The sequence below is a fragment of the Alosa alosa genome, chromosome 8 (assembly GCF_017589495.1).
Source record: "Alosa alosa isolate M-15738 ecotype Scorff River chromosome 8, AALO_Geno_1.1, whole genome shotgun sequence".
Lineage (NCBI taxonomy): Eukaryota > Metazoa > Chordata > Actinopteri > Clupeiformes > Clupeidae > Alosa > Alosa alosa.
This window is the reverse complement of record NC_063196.1, coordinates 8,600,604-8,621,112: the sequence shown is the minus strand read 5'-3', so window position 1 is coordinate 8,621,112 and position 20,509 is coordinate 8,600,604. Positions and strand designations below refer to the sequence as shown.

General features: G+C 41.5%; 1 protein-coding gene across 2 annotated transcripts; it reads left to right on the top strand.

Moving 5' to 3' along the window:
• The first annotated feature begins 2,727 nt into the window (after positions 1-2,727).
• On the top strand, positions 2,728-18,184 carry LOC125299628 (chloride intracellular channel protein 5-like). Of its 2 annotated transcripts, none has more exons than XM_048250973.1 (6): positions 2,728-3,439; positions 13,623-13,732; positions 14,169-14,294; positions 14,514-14,620; positions 15,227-15,408; positions 16,638-18,184. In XM_048250973.1, exons 1-6 carry the CDS (start codon positions 2,834-2,836, stop codon positions 16,800-16,802), a joined length of 1,296 nt encoding a protein of 431 aa, XP_048106930.1. In that variant the 5' UTR covers positions 2,728-2,833; the 3' UTR covers positions 16,803-18,184. The 2 variants fall into 2 exon arrangements, with proteins under 2 accessions (XP_048106930.1, XP_048106931.1); XM_048250974.1 differs by lacking the exon at positions 2,728-3,439 and adding an exon at positions 9,756-10,110.
• Positions 18,185-20,509: the final 2,325 nt, after the last annotated feature.

Here is a 20,509-nt window from a genome sequence, read left to right as displayed (position 1 = left end):
TTCTCTGGGCAATGGAAAATACCCTAATTCTCAAAAAAAGCCCTCAGGCACCTATTTACCCACAAATTGCACAACATTAAAGAGACATTATTTTGCCTCATAATATAGTCTGGTTACAAATAGATTTCAGTATTCGTTAAATATGTTATTATGCCCCCTGTCTACACTATTGTGAACAGAATGTATGTTGACTTCAGTCAAACATCTGCCTACCTGATTACACAAGTTCAAAGCTAAAATACATGCTGGGTATTAGCATTCATTTCACAATACTCCCTGGAAAATCACTATGACCGTACATGAAAGACAAACAAATCCCATAGACATACATAATTAAGGAAACCAGAATGGTCAGACATTCCATATGACAGCAACTTAATGCTATTGTGACGGCCTAGCTATGACATGGGCTTGAAGTCATCAGGTAAAAAAAAAAAATCCATCACCAATGAAAGAACAGAGCAGACTTTCACACACAGATAAGGTGCATACATTCACATTCAGAGGCATGAGGAGCGTGAGATTGTTTGCTCACTGGTAAGACTTACCCTTGGAGTGTAATTGGCAATGCTGATTACAAAATGGTCTAAATCGGCAAATGATTAACCTATGAATAGGATATCATAGGATATCAGAGATGTAGTGATTAGATTGTTGGTAGACTGAAAGCAAGCCAGATTATACATTAGTATAATGGAGAGTGTGAGCTTTCTAATATATAAGTAGTATATATAATTTTTTGATCCCGTAAGGGAAATTTGGTTTCTGCATTTAACCCAATCGGTGAATTAGTGAAACACAAACAGCACACAGTGAACACACAGTGAGGTGAAGCACACACTAATCCCGGCGCAGTGAGCTGCCTGCTACAATGGCGGCGCTCAGGGAGCAGTGAGGGGTTAGGTGCCTTGCTCAAGGGCACTTCAGCCACGGCCCACTGGTCGGGGCTTGAACCGGAAACCCTCCGGTTACAAGTCCAGAGTGCTAACCAGTGGGCCACGGCTGCCCCCATAATTCACTTCAGTTTAGTAATGCCACTAAATGAACTTTGGAGATAAGATAACTGAATAGTTGTTTTGTTGTTACTGTCACCTAGCTTGAATATTCCTTATTTTATAAGTCGGTTTGGATAAAAGGACTAATATAATAGGCCTCCTTGATGGAGAGCAGGGTTCAGTCTGGTAGAATCACCTATCAAACATTTCTTTACACAGCCATCACTTGATCTGTCAATGAATGAATGTTGAAATAAATGTTGAAATAGCATATTACACATATGAGTGTCAGTATTCTTCTAATAAATAGCTATTTCAGAAGCTAAACTTGAGGGACCAAACTTTGAAATTGAGAAATGATTTCGAAATGAAACCGAATTATTTCTTGGCAGGCTTTGAAATTGTAAAACTGTATGTTCTTGATGTTCAAAAAAATAAATGAAAATAAATATTTGTTAAATAAATTGTGTTTAAAGAATACAGTAGCCTTGGCAATGAATTACGCCTTGACGTATTTGTACTCAATAATTTGTCCAATGTTTTCATGCTCTCAAATATTGCTTTACAGGATGTCTTACAAAACCCCTCCATTGTTTGAATGTTTAACTTTTGTTTGTTTACTAGCCTATGTTACAAGAAAATACAAAATCCTTTGTTCATGACTCATGCCAGCAGAAAGCACTGAAGCCTATATGCTCTGTTTGAAATGGAAAGCAGCACCTCACTGGCTCCCTTCCTAAATATAGAGCTGTCCCATGGCATTAGGCAACATTATCAGCAATTTTATTACAAAGCTAACAGCAATGAGATTAACTATAGTTTACATAAGCATAGTGTTTGTTAAATGACTGAGTATACTTTCATCTCACCTACTACTATGTCCAAGCAAGAGATACAAGTGTTTTGCAGGTTTCTAGGCCTATTGATTGCCCTTTAATCAACTTTTTTGTCTGTGAGCATGCCAAATGAAAGTGTCTTTTATCAAGATATACCAAGGGGGATCTTTGTCTTTTTTCTCTGGACTCCATCTAGTGCAGTGTTTCTCAAAGTGTGGTCCAGGGACCACTGGCGGTCCGCAAGGTATCCTAAGTACGTGGTCCGCGAGCAGACGTGGTATAATATAGATGAGTTGTTTGCAATATTGAACCAACTTGTATGTAAATCTAAATAGTTCTATGTAACATTATGCCAGTTTAAATGATAAGAATCCTCTGACACAATAAGCAAATATACTGTTGAAGTAGGTCTAATCTTTTTTTTTTAGCTAGGTAGTCCGTGCATTTCTTTTTTATTGGTTAAGTGGTCCTTCGTCTGAAAAAGTTTGAGAAACACTGATCTAGTTGACCTACACAGTGTATGTTTGCATGCCAGATAAATAGGGAGAGAGAGAGAGAGAGAGAGAGAGGGCCCAAGAGAGAGTATACCTACTGTATACAAATTAGTTGCTGACTGTTTGAGACTTTAGAAAGACTGTCATGACTGGCAGTGAGACTAGGCTATTATTGTTGACACAAGGGCAGACGTGTCAAATAGGCCTACTTGTGCAAACGAATGTTGCACTTATTTTAACATACCAGCAATAGGCCTATCTTTAAATGTGTTTCTGAAAAGCAATCATCATTTGTTATATCCTCCCATTCGTTGTCAGTGGATGGTTCACACTCTGGAGCGAGGGACTAGCCCACTGACCAAAGTCCAGTTAATATGTTATCGTTGGAACCTGCCCATGCGCTCATCTCCCCCGGCAACAGGTGCACGAGAGCACTCGAGAAGGCGTCAGCCCTAGACGTTGGGACTTGGAACAGGACGCACGGGCCCTTGAATTACACCGATTCAAAATGGACAAAAACGGAGAAAATGTTTATGAGGTGGTTAAAGAAGAAAACGCTTATGAAAAACCTGACTCCCCAACAGAACCAAAATATGAGAACCAAGGTGCAATTTATGAGAATGCAGCTGAAGTTAAAGACGCGATTTACAGTGAGGTTGAAGTTCATGCTCCAGAGGCAGCCGAGCGTTCATCACCAGACTACATGAACACACGTAAGAGTCCCGAAGAACAGCCACGCGCGAAAGGAGATGCCAGCAGCAGTTCGTCGAGCGAAGATGAGGAGAAAACCGAGGCCCAACCGGAGGTATCCCTAGCTCAAGAAGAAGCTGTTCCTATGGAAGTTAATGGAGAGGCAGAAACCTCACGACGCTCCTCCACATCTTCCTCCTCCTCCTCCGAGTCCGGTGGAGACCCATGCGACGACCCACCCCAATCACCGCTTTACGAGGACAATGTAGAAGATGGCATGTGCATGGCCTACACGCGACCAGATGATTCATCTCCGGAACCAGAGGAAATTGTCGATTACAGCCTAAAACCAGTAGAAACTTCAGAAGTCGAGGAGACCAAAGTTGTTGATCCAAACCAGCCCGATATCGCGCTTTTTGTGAAGGTAGGCTAAGCCAAAAATGGAAGAAAATCACCTCTTTCACAGTTTTATCACTGAGGTTTACGTTCATGCAGAAATGCGGTGAGTTTGAAGGTCGCTGAGGTGTGGCAGCAGCATTTGTGGCTTGTGACTCTTTGACCATGCGGCCTTTGCTCTATCTGGTTTACGCAATCATGGAGAATTTCGACACATAGGCTAAAGACTCAAAGTTGTGCTGAGATGCAGACAGGAAACGAGCACAGAAAAAAATATACTCACATGGTAATTTTGGGGGCCCTAATTGACATAGATTTAAAGCCATATTCTCTTATGCATGACTGTGAAGGCCTCTATTAACTGTTTCTGTTTCATAGGCTATAGGTTACTGGACATGCTAGACAAATGTAGGTGTGTTGAAGTCCTGTTACCCAATCGTCAGATTTCAGTTATAACTGTGTAATTGCAGTTTGTTTAAAACAGCATAACTCTCAAAAAGAATTTCAAGTTTTTGCCTGAAATTGCACTGTGCCTATTTACAAGGGCATTGTTCCCACCTCTTCTGGGGCCTACCATCAAATGTTGGACCTCTATAGAAAGCTGAGAACCTCTAGTTTTTGTAGGAAACAGTCAAAATAAATGTGTGATGTACTCACAAAGAGTTACAGAGGCTAGAATATAGTTTTTTTCTTTCTGCCGGATTACAAGCATCTCTGAACTGACCACATTTCAGCCCTCTAGGTCTCTTGATATCCCTTAGAAACACAACTGAGCCCTAGCACCAGGTCTTGTGAAGTTGTGTGCAAAAGTAGATCAATAAAGAATGAAAATATGAGTGCTTTAGACTATTATTTGCCAAGGTATGCCCATGCGTTTTGTAAAATGCCTATGGATACTCCCCATAGGACTTTTTGTTATCCAAAATGCATACTGGCAATCAAATGCTTACTGCACATGAACCCCTTTGTGTAGAAGCATAATCCTGGTCTCAAATGAAAGGTAACACTTTGAGGTTTCATGCTTGTATTTGGATTATATTCCAAATACAAGCATGTATAGTCATTCCAATTGTATTTGGAATGACTACACTAAATATGGAATGATTACAAAAATGTCTCTATTTTTGCATTTACTTTGTTGGTTCAATGAGTGTGTATAAGATAGACTATACATCTGTACAACTAATATTGGATAACACAACATGAATTCAATTTCTATGGATTCTTGTGAATATTTCAGTACCCAATATGTTGCATCTACTTATTGTGCTGCAGCTACACTGCAGCCAGAAGTCAGGGTAGCACCAAAAGCGTAAGGGGGGGAGGGGGGCATTTTGGATCAAATTTAATTGAGACATAATAAGATTAATCTAAGAATGTAAAGCACTATACAGATTGTACATGAAAAAAGTTGTCATTTTTGGATTCCCAAGAGTCAAAGCTTTGAAATGGTGTATAACATTACTATGCTACATAGCAATATAGTGCATACAATTGATTTAGAATGTTGGGGGGAGGTGAGGGGGTGGAGGGGGGTAACCGTCCCGCCGACGGGACACTGAAAGTTATGTGGTTTTAATGAGTTTATGTTGTGTTTGTGTGTGATTAAGAGTATTGCAGCTCAGTTACCGTTTTATATGATTGTAAGTCGGCCTAGCATAGCCTTTTGTACACAAGATTGATAAGCAATGAACCACAAAGCTTACTCTGTAGAATACTTGGTATCAGCTCAGGCAGAGCTAGTGTGCTATTCCAGTATTTCCAGGTAGTCTAGTCAGTCAAAATAGTAAAACAATTATATTATACAGTCCCATATCTGTAGGCCTCCTAACATGTACACTGACTGATGACATAACACAGGCTAGTTGGTCATTTTGTAACACAAAACAAAAGTTATTGGTTTAAGTTGTTGAGTTTGAGAGCTGAGTAGAGACATTTTGGCAGCTAGCAGTCAGTCTATGTAAACATCTGAATTCAGGTTGGAATTCCCTTTGCTAGGTGCCCCTTTCTAATCCAGTCAGGAATCCCTTCCCTCCTTTGATTTGGAGACGACAATGGCATAGGCTACATGTTCCAGGTGACCCCTTGTGTCATGCTGTGATTCATTAACTCCGTTCACTGTACAGTCATGGAAACACGGCTGAACTCCAGTCTTGAGTAAATTGAACTGGGTGGGTGCCATTCTTTGCTCTGCGATAGGGGCGAACTGTGGTGTGACCGAGAGGGCACTTTGCTGATTGAACGACTGTGATTGTGACTGAGATTGGCGAATGGGTGTGTTATCCTCTAAGGAAAAGCCCTAACAATAGCTGGCTAGAGTGAATGGATGGCAGAGCTATAAGTGGTGATCATCACTAGGGATGTTTAGAGAATTTCATTTAATAATGTCACCGGCAGCACAATTAACTCATTAAGAAATTAAAAAAAATCTGTGTTTTGACCACAAGTTTGTTGGGATATTGGAGGCTATGTTGGGATTTTTGGTAATAGACCAATAGGCTAAACTTCATGTGGATTTATTAAATATAAGCAGTCCTTAAAACACAGATAAAAAGAGTTGAATTGAAAACGTAATCAATTCATCAGATAGATTAATTCTGTATAGGACATGTTGTGAGGAAATGTGTTTTACACTTCTCACCATTCTGTTTGTTTTCATTTCACCTCCATCATCACAGTCCGTAGATATCTGCAAAGCTGATGGGTGTCTCCCGATACCTTTGGAAAGGGGTGGAGGCAATGACTATACTTTTGGCCACTACATGGCCATTAAATCAATAGTTATACACTTTAATCATTTAGTTCATTTCCAAAGTACAACCAGTAGTTCACTTTGTAAGATACACAAAAATATATGTGCAGTCACATCATAAAAACCCTGTGGCAGATATATGTACGTATGAAGCTGTATTTAGCTGTAGTAAAGCTGTATTTAGGATAACAGAAATAAGTACACCCAGCTATTGGTACTAGGACTAGGATAGTGGATGCCTTTCTCCATTTTCCCTGACACACATGGGTGTGCATTATTTCACAACCATAAAGCACAATGTTTGCCTCATAAATCGACCATTGAAAAAGTGAGAAAGTGTTAAAAAATGCCAAAATGTATATGGGGTGATCACCATGTATTGAATGAAACTGTCTACCTTGCAGACAGGACATCATTTTAAAGATACGGCATATATGGAATTACCTTCAATTTGAATATGAATATGGAATGCTGGTAGTGTGGTACACCACTGCCAGTGTACTACAGGTGCAGTTTTAGATGCAGTTAATAAATAACATAGACCGTACCAAGAATGTTCACAAGCAGAATTGAAGTAGTCTGAATGGTTTTCACAACGTTTTTCTAGAGTCTGCACACAATGACTCGCCAAAAAATAACCAACAACTTTTTCAGGGATGGTTCAAAGGCCACTCCTGATCCATTTTGAAACATACTTCATGTTAATGATTCGATGCCAGGGCCAAGGGAGGATCAGTGCATCTGTGGAATGATTGCCACCCATCTATCTATAAAGCAAGAAGCGTCTGTGTGTCTGTCTGTCTGTGGCACGCATATCTCACTGACCGTTTGTCAGACTGATTTCAAACTTGGCAGGTGTCTTGCTATGGGCATGAGTAAGTGCAGTGCCAAATTTGACGTTGTTTGAATAAGAAATGCTAAAGATATCGTTAAATATATCGGTAAAGAAGCACATTGGCTTTCGCCGCTAGCCACTCCCCCTCCCACACGCCACTGTACTGTAAGCTACCAGTGAGTATAGAAGCAGGGCTTTGGCAGAGCTGGATCAGTGTAGGTTACACAGGTAAAAACGTAACATGTCTGACCTCAACAGTAAAGTGAACAACACGCCAACACTCACAGGTATGCAGTGGCTATTCAAAATGACGTAAAAAATGGTGTGCAATAAACGGACACTTTGAATAGCCCAGGCTACTTTGGACTGTCTTTAAACTTTGAATAAGCAAACAACATTTCCAACTGCAAGGTCTTAAATTGAAACGAGCGATAATGGTCCCGAATTAAAGAACGTCTCAGAATGCCACACATGCAAAGCATAACCAGCGACAAGCAACGAGTGGCAGACAGAGTGTGATGTCACTTATAGGCCACCAGAGACTGTTTTTGCAAATTTCATATGATGCATCATTCCACAAAATGGTTTGTTTTCTCTATCATCAAGTTATTCAATAGGCTAAGCATATAGCCTTGACTCAAAACAGCTGTTAGGATTATTATATTATTATATTATCTGTAGGCCTATTCATTATTGAATGCTTACCTGGAATTATGTTTTTCCCTATTCTATTTTCCAAGCAGGCCTACCTGCAGGCATGTAATTGGGCTACAGGAATAGCATGTTTGAACGGGCACTGCACTAGTAACATAAAATTATGAGAGGTTTCCCATTCAGTTGAGTGAATGAACAGCATGCCACTAGAGGAAGCTGTTCTGTCACTGGTGTGCATGTCACATCCAGGCTGCTGTGTATTTAAAGGCAGAGTGACCATGAGACTTTTGCTCTGATTATTTCTTTGAGTGAATAATCAATTATGGAATGTTATGGAAAACAATTAAGGCATAAACAATTAAGAAATTAAATAAACATATTTTAGATTTTATACCCCCATGACAAAGTCACACTGTAAGTTAATTTGGGTAAGATTTGCAACATGGGCAGCATTTGGTTGTCTTTGACCTAAAAAACATGAAACCTCTGCATGCTCCATATTGGTAGCTTCTAAAAGCGAGGCATCTTGAAAAGCAACTTCCGCTTCACAACCAAAGCCAAACTCATGAATCATTGATGAGGGAATCTTGTCCTCCTGGGTTTCGGGAGGCCGATCGGATATAACCCAGAGTTTGCCTGCCAGCCACGCTTCTGTGAGCTATAGCCTAGCTGTGTGATTGGGTGGGTGGCCATTAAAAATGCACGGGGCTCATTCCATCACATCGGGTTTCTAGGACAGGAACATGGCACACTGCAACTGGCAGGCTGTAGGGGTGCTAAGCCATGCAGGGAGAATGTCACACTGAAACAGGTGGCCAGTTTGGCACCTTCAGACTTGTCAGCTGACAACAAGTACTGGACAAGATAATATTCAGAATATTAAACAGTACGTGAAAATTGGTAATCAATTATGTTTTGTGGAGTTGAGAGTATAGTTTGTTTGTGTGTGTGAAGGAAGGTGATAATTTATTCCAAAGTTAAATAATCATTAACAATCCCTTTAATTAAACTCCAATTCAAGTGTATATACAAATGTGACATATTAGAATGCAGTATCATACAGTTAACTTAATTAGCAGTAATTCGCTGTTGAAATTGTTAATAATTTGTCTCTGCTCAGCAGACCAGCTGAAGCTTTCCAGAGTTCTATCGAGACCTGCCTCAAGGTCAGTGTCGTTATTTTCCCTGGCCATCGGTACATAACTATCCTGTTTGTGTGTGATGACGGGTCTCTCGTGCCTACTGTCACCTCCACCAGTTCTCTTTGTCAGGCCAGTGAAGCCATGGAAGATTCCGGAAGCTTTGAGCGCAGGGAGCCCTGTCTGTAATAGTTCACTCACAATTTTGGGTCAGATTCAAATGCAAAGGGCATGACTTTAGTATTCAGTCAGACGGTCAATGACACTGAACAAAAAAAATCAAAGTTGGGAGTGCTCACCCAATGCTCCAAAAAGATTTTAAAAGCTGAAATCTATTTAAGCCATTGGAGTCTTTGTGGTAGAATTGTCATTCATATACATTGAATGAGTTTGGGAGACCTCCTTTTGTTTCGGCACCACAACATTGTTTTTGTCTGGATAACACCCTAAGCTCTCTCTGGCCAAAAATGATAGAGCACTCTTTTTTTGATTTTCAAAAGTCTAAATATATTTTTATTCAAGTGCAATATTTCATACCATCCAGTGATTGTTTTGCATAAAAGTGTAACTGGTCATACCATTTCATACCTTCCAGTGACTAGTTGCATAATAGTGTAATTGTTTTGTTTGGTTTAAGGGCCTCCCTCCGGTTTACTTTTAGCCTTCTAAAAATAAATCACCTTCATGGTCATGATCTGGTTTTAGTATTTGCTTTAGATGCTGGACATATTGAGCTGTCACTCAAATTGTGCCCAATTGTGTGCTACCAAACTACACCGCTCCATTCAAACTTCATGCCACCACTACACTACTGAAAAAAGACTTTCTAATTGCATAGATTATTGTGTTATTAGAACCCTCTGTTCTGCTCTTTAGTGCGAGTCTGTCTGTGTGTGTGTGTGGGGGGTAAGCTCCTCCCCCTGGCAAAGCCTGACACCTATCCCCTCTCTCCCCATCACACACACGCACACACACACACACCCCTATCAGCGGGAACCAGATCCTTCTCTCCCTCTCATCCGGGGTTGCCTCAAACATCCACGACCTGACCCGCCGCCTAAAAACGATCAAACCCACAGCCTGGGGCGAAGCTGGTCACAGAAAAAGGGCTCAAAGTACTTGTAAGGCCTGTAAGGACGTGCCGTGCTGACCTCGTCCACCACAGCCCATTCAAACGAGGATGTAGACAAGAGGGACTGTTGATGTAGTACCCATGGACTTTTCCTAGTGATTCAGCTGAGGAGGGCAAAGGAGACATAATGACTGAACCAGCTCCCACCAATGGTGGGGGCGCCCCAGATATTGAGTTATTTGTGAAGGTAAGACAATGAACCAGGCGTAGCATGCAACAAATTGTTTGAAAAATGACATGATGGTGCTGCTGAAAACAATGATTCAACAGCTACTACTTTTGATACTGTTACTACCACTACTATTACAGCTACTAATAATATGTTGAGCGCATTAGTACTATTATAAAAACATAACCATTTGGGAATACAGACTTGTTTTTTGATGAGCTGTGCTGTCAGTGCTTTGCCAGCAGCTTTTTATTGTTGATACGGAAAGCCTGTGTAACACAATAGATGTGCTAGAGTTACCGCTGGCCGTCTGACCTGGCTTGTCACAGGATGTTGTGAGAGATATCGGCTGCACGCAAGTGAACAGTGGCATCCCGCGTCCAAGTTGAACAACCTGGTGTGTGTGTGAATGTGAATGCAGGTGGTGGTAATGTACTTGTCGTTTTGTTACAAGGCAGGCAGGCTGGATGAAGTTGCTGTCAGTGCAGGTCCTGGGTTGTTTGTGTGTTGGGCTGGAGTTGAGTTGAGTGACACGAAGGGGAAAACCCTTGCCGATGATTACAGAGGGTGCTGCTGACACTATTGGAAAATATCCTACACACACACACACACACACACACACAAATACAGTCTCTCTTCATATATACACACGAACACACACACACACACACAAATAAACAAATACAGTCATTCATACACATAAAGAAACTCTCTCTCACACACACATACACACACCTTGTGACAGTGGTTCTACTCCACCTCCACTAATTAACTGAGCTAATTAAGCTGAAGTGTGCTCTGGTGGCCAGAGGGTTTAATGTCTGAGCAGTCGATCAAATCAAGTAATCATGGAGCTCAAACAAACACAGGCAGAACACAGGCACAGATCTCACAGGGTTATTAAGTTTGACAGTGCCCCAGGGCCTTCAGTATGGCCACAGTGATTATGTTGTATCACTACAGACTCAGTGGCATCAAGCACTCTTATCCTCATGCTTTATGTGATGTACTACTGTCTAACTGATAGCTTATGGCAGACATGTTCGTTTTTAATGATTCACTAGCAATAACAACAGCACCACTGACTTGCTTTAACTGCTTACAAAGTGAAACAATGGAAAAAATGCTTCCTGAATGGCACTTGGGTCTGGATGTGGATCCTGAAAGCAAGTGGTGACATAAGCAAATCATGTGAGAATTCTTTGTAATTTCAGACATTTCATTGCCACCTTGACATTTTTCCAGACATTAAAAACAAAAACACAATTACAGACATTTTCAAGTGTTTCAGCACTTCATTCAGCAATATGTGTAACTGTCCCAGTCATTTACAACATTTAGCTAGTGCAGAATTGATGCAACATAACAGATAAACATTAGCCACTGCTATTGGTAAATGTCATATTATTTGCTGATAGCTGACATCATTCAACAAGAGCTCTATTGGCCAACAGCAATGTTAGACCAACATATTGGTGTATCCATCGTCATTAACCTAGATGAACTCCAGCTTTTGCTGCATATCCAAAAAACAGCTGCTCTGATCAACGGTGGTCCAGTGGCGTGGGGTTGTCATTGTTGTGCTTTCTAGATCATGACTCACTATTATCTGAGGCACTGTGTTGGATTGAGGACAGAGAAAGAGGCACTGTAGCAAAATGTTAAATAGGAGTTGTGTTAAATAGTGTGTGTGTGTGTGTGTGTGTGTGTGTGTGTGTGTGTGTGTGTATTTAGCAGAAGTAGGTTGATACTCTGGATGTCACCTCTGACCTGTGTCTGTATTCATATTGACCAAAGCAACATACATACTCTTTATATATTGCATTGCATAGGGCTTGACCCAGCAGTAGCCCTGACATCATGGAGGCTAGTGAAGCGAGTGATAGAGGAGACGTGAATAATTCACACGGTCACAAGTATAGAAGGACCCCCGCGCTAAGCTCCCTAATGGTGCCCTCATGGTACTGTCACTCATGACATCCGATACTGGCCACACAGACACAACAGCTTTTGCACTGTTAGGGCTAGACTCAGGCTCAGGGGCTTTAGCATGGCCATGGCTGTACTCACTGCCATGATGTACCATTTGCCTGAGGAAGACCCAGCCGGGTCGAAACGTTGCAGCACAATAAATGTATGGGAGCTTTTAGCAGAGTGCGGGCATTTAATCCTTTTTGAGTTCTAGTTCCATTTGCCCTGCACCTCACCGGTGGGGATGCGCACACTACTACAACTACTCTATGAGATGTATGTACACAGGCCTACGCACAACATTGTTAGCTCGAACACAGAAGTTTTAACGTCATGTATGTCTGTGCCTCTCTACCTGGTACCATAACATCTGTAAACATTACATTGTGAGATTATGAGGTTGTGGCAGTTTTAGGTTTACGTTGTGTGTCTGCAGCTTTGGCCACCTCCAACCTTCTGTTGTCGCCACAGAGAGAACCAAGTGCTAAATATTGCTATATAAATATAAATGCTTTCACCTATAATGCTTTAAAAGCAGCAGTCAGGAGGACTCACCTGTTTATGCTGCCCCCACCTACTGTTAACGCAATATATTAGAAATACCTAGACCATACCTAGTACTTGCAGAACAAGACCCGCCTTTTAAAATACCTTTTAACCTGTAATCTCTAGTTTATCTAGTCTTGTTTTTACTGTTGTTTTTGCTGTTTTGTTTCTATCTTCTTTTGATTATCCATAAATTTATTATTATTGTTTATTAAGATGTATTACACTGACTGTAAACATGATATTGAGAGCTGGGCTGTTGTTCTGCTGGTGTAGAGATTGACCTTAGCTGAAAGGGAAGTTTAAGTTTACCCCATATTTGTTTTTAAAGTGATGAGCAAGTGAGTAAACAGGGACTGAGTAAACAGGACTCAGTGGTATGGGTGTTTGCTTTTCACAAGATAGATTACTACGTGTGTGTGTGTGTGTGTGTGTGTGTGTGTGTGTGTGTGTGTGTGTGTGTGTGTGTGTGTGTGTGTGTGTGTATCTTGTATCTTATCTGTATCTTGAAAGACTATGAGTCCAACTATCAGTCCACTGTTGCCTGAACACTATGCTGACACAGTGAATCTGAAGATTTAGAAAGCAGTGATCTTCAGTGGTGATTCTATTTGGGTCAGAATAAATGTGGTTTACTTTTTTAACCTCGTTACCTGTGTCTGCTGAACATTGTGCCAGTTAATGCACGTAGGGCACTGATTCTCTGTTGAGAATTGGTCTGGACGTCATTCTCTCTTCACTTTTCATTTCCAAGGGGCATAAACAGTGGTAAAATTAAACTTAAGACGTAAGTTAAACTCTTAAAGAAACCTTTCGAAAATACAGCAAAAACATTTTTCTGGTAAATTATCATTTTAAAAGAACTTGTTCACCCAATTTCATCTGGGTTTAGCCCGGCCATGCTTCACACCAAAGATCCTTTAGTCTCTGATTATATCTACTAAGTGTGTGTAAGTATATTGTTAGCTGTAACTCTGTAACTGATGGTTGTTTATGTGTGTGATTGTTTGCAGGCGGGCATTGACGGGGAGAGCATCGGGAACTGCCCATTCTCCCAGCGCCTCTTCATGATCCTGTGGCTCAAGGGCGTGGTCTTCAACGTCACCACAGTCGACCTGAAGAGGTAAGGGGAGCACAGCCAGCCCAGGGGGCAGACAGCACTGGCCAGGGCAGGGCAACCACTGGTTTGCCATGCAGAGTTAGGTGTTATTCAAAATGGTCTGACCATAGCGGAACCACTGGCTGGCCACAAGTGTGTGTATGTGTGTGTGTGTGTGTAGGTTTGCATATGCATGCACGCATGTGTGTGTGTGTGTGTGAGAGAGAGAGAGGTAAACATATGCACAAGACTGCTTTTTACATACTTTGGCTAACTTGGCACGTGATAAACTTAGTCAGCCAAACTTAGTATCAAATCCTTCTTTTAACCAGCATAAGTCTTATATTGCCCAGGCAGAGTCATTGGTCTTTATTATGTGTCCCTTCTGGCACCGCTGGAGTCATTGACTTGGGAATGGCGCGGCAATCTCATCTGATTTTGAATTTGATGACCCATGCAGAAAGCCAGCTGACCTTCACAACCTGGCCCCAGGCACCCACCCTCCCTTCCTCACCTATAACGGCGAGGTGAAGACCGACATCAACAAGATCGAGGAATTTCTAGAGGAGGTCCTAGCGCCACCTAGGTACAGCAGTGGGCAGTACACGTTTCAGTGTAAATAAAAAAAAAAAATAAAAAAAAAAAATATATATATATATATAGATATAGATATAGATATATTTACACAGAGACATTATATGACACTTGATGTTGGCACAATGTCCTTTGTCTCAGCCAACTTTGTAACACATTGGGAAGTGGCCTTTTGTATTTATTGCGGTTCTATCATTTCTGATTTTCCCAGTTACCCCAAACTTGCTGCTAAAAACAGGGAATCCAACACTGCAGGCATCGACATCTTTGCCAAGTTCTCTGCCTACATCAAGAACACAAAAGCAGAGGCCAATAAAGGTGAGTCACGGGATGCACACACACAGACCTAATGGGCTTGGAATTCAACCTGCCAAAGCATAGCCACATTTACATTCACTTCTGTAATGAGAAACATTCCCACATTGACCATTTTTTTGGACATTAGTAATCCTCCAGCCTGCAGTACACTCAGATATTGCTATTTCAGTATAGACAATGCTCAATAGTCAATGGTAGCCTACATTTATGCTGTTTGAGTATAATTTGCATGAACCTAGGATAAATAGGCTATAAAACCAAATTTCATATGGATCTCAATTTACATAGACACATCCATTGTTATAGGTGCTTTTCTTTTATCACTATACTTATCACTTGCGAAAATGGCAATCATATATTTTTATCATATATGTTGTTATTTAGTTAATAAGTAGTAAATAGTAAATAGCAAGTATCCTTTATTCAGCTCACACATTTAAAAACAACAGAGGGTCACCCAAAGTATGGCACAAAACTCAGAATACTCAAAAGTGTCAACAAACACAAGCTGAAAAGGAGTTTAAAAAGATGATAGAAGATCAAATTCACAAGGTGTTGAGAAACTAAAACAAAAAACATATCCATGGCTTTATTCCTCTGCTGCAGGTCTAGAGAAGAACCTCACCAAGGCGTTGAAGAAGCTGGACGATTACCTCAACAGTGCCCTGCCAGACGAGATCGATGCGAACAGTATGGATGATGAGCGGGCCTCCTTACGCAAGTTCCTGGACGGCAACGAGCTGACCCTGGCGGACTGTAACCTGCTGCCCAAGCTGCACATAGTAAAGGTGGGCACCACACACCTGTTTATATTTATGTTTTGTTTTGTTTTTGTTTACTTAGCAAAGGCTTTAATTCACCTAACCTAACCAATTACCTAACTGTTGTTAAAGTAAGGCTTTCTTTCTCATAGTGACTATAACCAGCTTCTAAAGCAAAATCAAGTCAGATACAGTGTAGTGCCAGATAAAATTGTCAGATAAGTCCATTAGATTTAATAACCTGTCTTTTAGTGGGAATTCTTCCTAACTTTGTGGCCACAATTTACCAGTGCAGAGATTGTGGGGACCTTCTTACGTGTCTGCACACACACACACACACACACACACACACACACACACACACACACACACACACACACACACACAAACACACACGCACACACACAAACACGCCAGGTTGTAAAAACACTATCTCCTCCAACCTCAGCTTCAAAGGCCAAACTAAACTCAGTTGATCCAGAGGCCCAATGAAGTTGCACAATAAAACCTGGAAAATACACCACTCGGCACATCTCAGTGGCGTAAGGGTGACCTCTGGCCATAGCATCACCCTTGACTCGGGTCCTTGAAGTTACTTTGTTCCTCCAAAAGGCTACAGTTGGATGCTAACCCCACCTACCCAGCTGCCAAGGACTGACACTGTCATTCTGCCAAGCACTGAGACCTGGGAGGTGACCGTGCTGATCTCTAGTTTTGAGAGAGGGTTATTATTGAGTTACGGATTTACAGCGTTCCTTAGAAAGGCCTCTTTGAGTGCATCTGGACTGGAGCTGAAGGGGAAAACTGCGGCCTTTGACCTCACAAGTGATCCAGCTTGAGAATCAATAGAACCAGTTGTTCAGAGATGTACTTTGGTGCCATCTTGTGGCTACATGAATAATGAATATTGTTTTTTTTCTTTTTTTTTTTTTTTTTTTTAGAAAATGAAAGTATACAAGGAATTCATGTGAACTTAGCTTCAAGTGTTTTATCATTATATGAGGGACCAAAGGTGTTTTTGTCTCAGGTCTGAATAATCACACACTTACTATTAAAAATCCATGCATGCACTGTGAGTGATTTTGGAGATGCTTTTATACAACATAACTGAACACAGTTATAGAGTTTATTAATTAAGTGCAAATGACCAATGTTTCGACACACAAACAGGTTTTTAAATGTGAGCCTGTTGTCTTTGCATTGAAAGCACCTACTTCTACCAGCAACCTGCTCTCCCTCCCTCTCGTCTCATCCAGGTTGTGGCCAAGAAGTACCGCAACTTCAACATCCCCACCGAAATGAGCGGCGTGTGGCGTTACCTGAACAGCGCCTACAGCCGGGACGAGTTTACCAACACCTGCCCCGCCGACAATGAGATTGAAATGGCCTACCAGGACGTGTCCAAGAGGCTGGCCAAGTAATAGCCCCCCCCCCCCCCCCACCTCAAACACCACCTTTACACCTTTGAGAGTTAAGACTTTGCATTCATCTCCCCCTGCTCCCCCCCCCTACTCCCAGCCCAAGGACATCAGGCCCTGAAGAAAATATGTCTGCCGTCAATGATTGACTCAGTCAGTCGCAGGCTTTGTTGTAGGTAAAGTGCTGCATTGTGCAAAATTGGTGAATGATTGACACAATGGTATGATCAGCAATATTACTGGGCTTGTGAAGTCTTATTCTGCAGTGAATCAGTGTAACCTCTTTTGATACACTATAAAACAGCAAAACTCACCCGGTCAGCCCTTCCTCTTCCCCCATCTCGCTCTCTGTGCTCTAAATTTCTCTGGATGAGTTCTACTGGCACGACAAAGCATGTTTTTGTGTTGACAAAGTAAAACAACCTAGAAACAAAGTTTAAACTCTATCTTTCTCTCTGTCTGTCTGCCTGTCTCTCTCTCTCTCCTCTCTCTCTCTCTGTCTGTGTCTCTCTCTCTCTCCTCTCTCTCTGTCTGTCTCTCTCTTTCTCACCTTTCTGTCTCGTTTGTGAACACGGCCAAAATGCTTTTCCTCTTTATTGGGGGCTTGATAAATTACTTCTTCTATTTATTTCTCTCACTCTCATGGTGCGACATGAAGGCCTGACAGCTGAAAACACACCATCATGTATTTATCAGTCTTTGATAAGCATGTGGAATAGCAATATAGCTGCAATGGAGTGATTAATCCAATGGCTCTTGGCTGTACCTACACCTAGTGGAGTTCTCCTGTTTGAGGTTTGCTTGATTTACACTGATTTTGAACTGGTCAATCTGACATCCAATTTTTTCCAATTGGATAGAGAAATTGAAGTATATATTCTTAAAGAGGTATATTTAAGACAAAGTGTTATTAGTGCTGTGTGTTCAGAGGATGGAGAAAGAACAAATGTTTTAAGAGGAATTCCTGAATGCAAAATGAATGCATTTATTTACTTTTCTGTCCTGAAAGCCTAAAACAAAGTATGTTGTGAGATTTTTTCTTCTCAACTCCTGGACCCTTTGCAGAAAAAAAACATAATTTATTTGTGATTGATAATTTATTTCATTTCCTTTCTTTTGGAAAATAGTGAACATATTTCAGGTTTTATTTCAGTAAAATAGACACAATGTTTTTCTTGACCTAATCAGTGAAATATATGATCAAGCAATGTGCCTTCATTGGAAATCTACCAGCCAAAATCATCATAATGATTGAGTGATTTTCTATTTCGTGTAATTTTAGCCTTTTTCCTGTAAACCTTTTGTTTGTACACTTCATTTAATCACACATAATTTAATTCATTCACTATTTGGTCTGTCCAGAAACAATAAAACTACCAGGAGTACTTATGCTTTATTTGCATTTTTGTGCAAGAGACACTTTCCATCAGAAATCTCCAGTGGGCTACACTATTTATGTGATGGGGAGATGTATCATTTCATTATTAAACATTAAACCATTAAACCTGCTCTTACAGACATGAGCCATTACACACACACAGGCACGCACACGCACACGCACACACGCACACGCACACGCGCACACACACAGTGTGTAAAATGCAGAGACAGGGAGAGGTCCCAGCCCTCCCTGGCGTTGTAAGAGTGCAGGCTCCGCTCGGCGTGGCCTTACAGGCCCTGATGGACCCCAAGCTCTCTTGTGTGGTTTGGACCGAACTCCCCGGTCTGTAATGAGAGTCATGGCGCCGGCGAGTTTCCGTCCAGTGCGCGTAAGTCTCTACGAATAAAATAATATTTTCACAGGTTGACTTGCATTATTGTTATTCCTATTCTCTCTTCCTCCTTTTGCGAGTCTCCCTCACTAAAATGGGGTTTGATATATATGTCTGTGAGAAGGGCCACGATTCTGTCCTATCGGGAAAGCGCTTAAATATCACAATGATCAGGACTTTCTTAAGCTTGAGTTAGTGTTACCTCCCCTGCTATCCATCATCTGTGGAGCTCGCAGATTTTCTCTGTTTTCCCTATATATCCTTGAGAAAGAGAGGGAGGGAGAGAGGGGTAAAGAGAAGAAAAAGGGATGGATGGATGGATGAAGGGTGGTGGGGACAGAGAGAGAGAGAGAGAGCAGAAATAAAGAAAAAGAAAGAGTGATTGCTGCTAAAAGATTTAAACACAGGCTTCCAAGCCAAGGATCAAACGCTATCCCTCCTCCCTAGTCTCTCATTAGGACGGAAAACCTAAAAGCGGCCATCCAATCCGTCTCCTGGTCCCCCCGCCCCCCCTCTCGTCCTGGATCGAGGCTCACTTAAAAGATCTGGGCCTGTCAGATTTACAATAGGGGACGCGGGGTATTTACCAGTGCTGCTCTCCGTCCAGAAACAACAGCCGAGGAAAATAAATGGAGCCTGCCATATTTTTCCACACGAGTAAGAAAATATGAGGCGAGACTTGTGCCTTTCGACGTCTCGTAATTAGCTCCCAAACATGGACGTCCTTGGCTCAGGTCACCCACGTTTTTGACGTTCTTAACGTGGGATAATCTACAGAGAAGCATTAAAGTCAAACATGTCTCCCGTGCAGACCAGCCACTGGTGCCTCTAATCTGTTTTTACAGACTCTGTTGATCCGAGAGACTTTGAATCCCCACACGTGTAGGTTGTTTTTTTTTTCTTAAAGACTTTGAAGACTCCAGCACGTCTGACTGAATGAAAGTGTAGGGAGGGCACTTGGTTGGCAGTCTCTGGTTTCGTCGTGCCAGGTAGCATTATTTTTCCCTGCCAGGCGATATTACCTTTTCAGTTTCCCTTGAACCAGTTTTCAATGCTATAACAGGGTAAGCAAATGTGGCATGCCACACTTACATGCAATTTTACAAACAGACACTCACTTACACACAGACGGACAGAGAGACACACCCACATTCACACACACACATATACACACACATGCAAGTTAACATACAGGCAGACAGACGGACACACACACAAACTTACACATTTATTTGGAAACACATTCACACAAACACAATGTTTGCATGTGTCATACACAGACACATGCAAGTTCACATACAGACACAAACACTTACACATTTATTTGGAAACACACACATTCACACAAACACATGCACAGACACATGCAAGTTCACATACACACACACACACACACACACACACACATACACACTTACACATGTTTGGAAACACACAAATTCACACAAACACGTACAGAGACACATGCAAGTTCACATACACACACACATGCAGAGTCATACTCACATACACACACAAACTAGATGTCAGATGACAAGGAAGCAAGCTGCAGTGGCCTCGGTATAAAACTTTTACGCACAGCCTTCAAACGTTAAGTGCCTCTCCGGCAGCTCTTGTGCTCTTGCAAAGACCTGAACCGACACCCTCTAAAATTCCGACCACTGACAAGCCTCGGCTAAGCCAGCGCCAACGCCGCATGCCACACGCCACACGGTGCTCGACAGCAGTCAGCCACTTCAATTCTCCCTTTAATTCTTTATGCAGCTGTCCAACTGATAACAATGACAGAAGCTAGAACATATAGTCTGTCAATTTTTTTATTACCTTGGCATATTTATTATGTTATGTTGATGGTACTAAGCAGTGCTTTTATCCATAGTGACTTACAAAGACATCAGTAAATATTACATTACAGTTTTTCTCGACTGTTTTAATGCT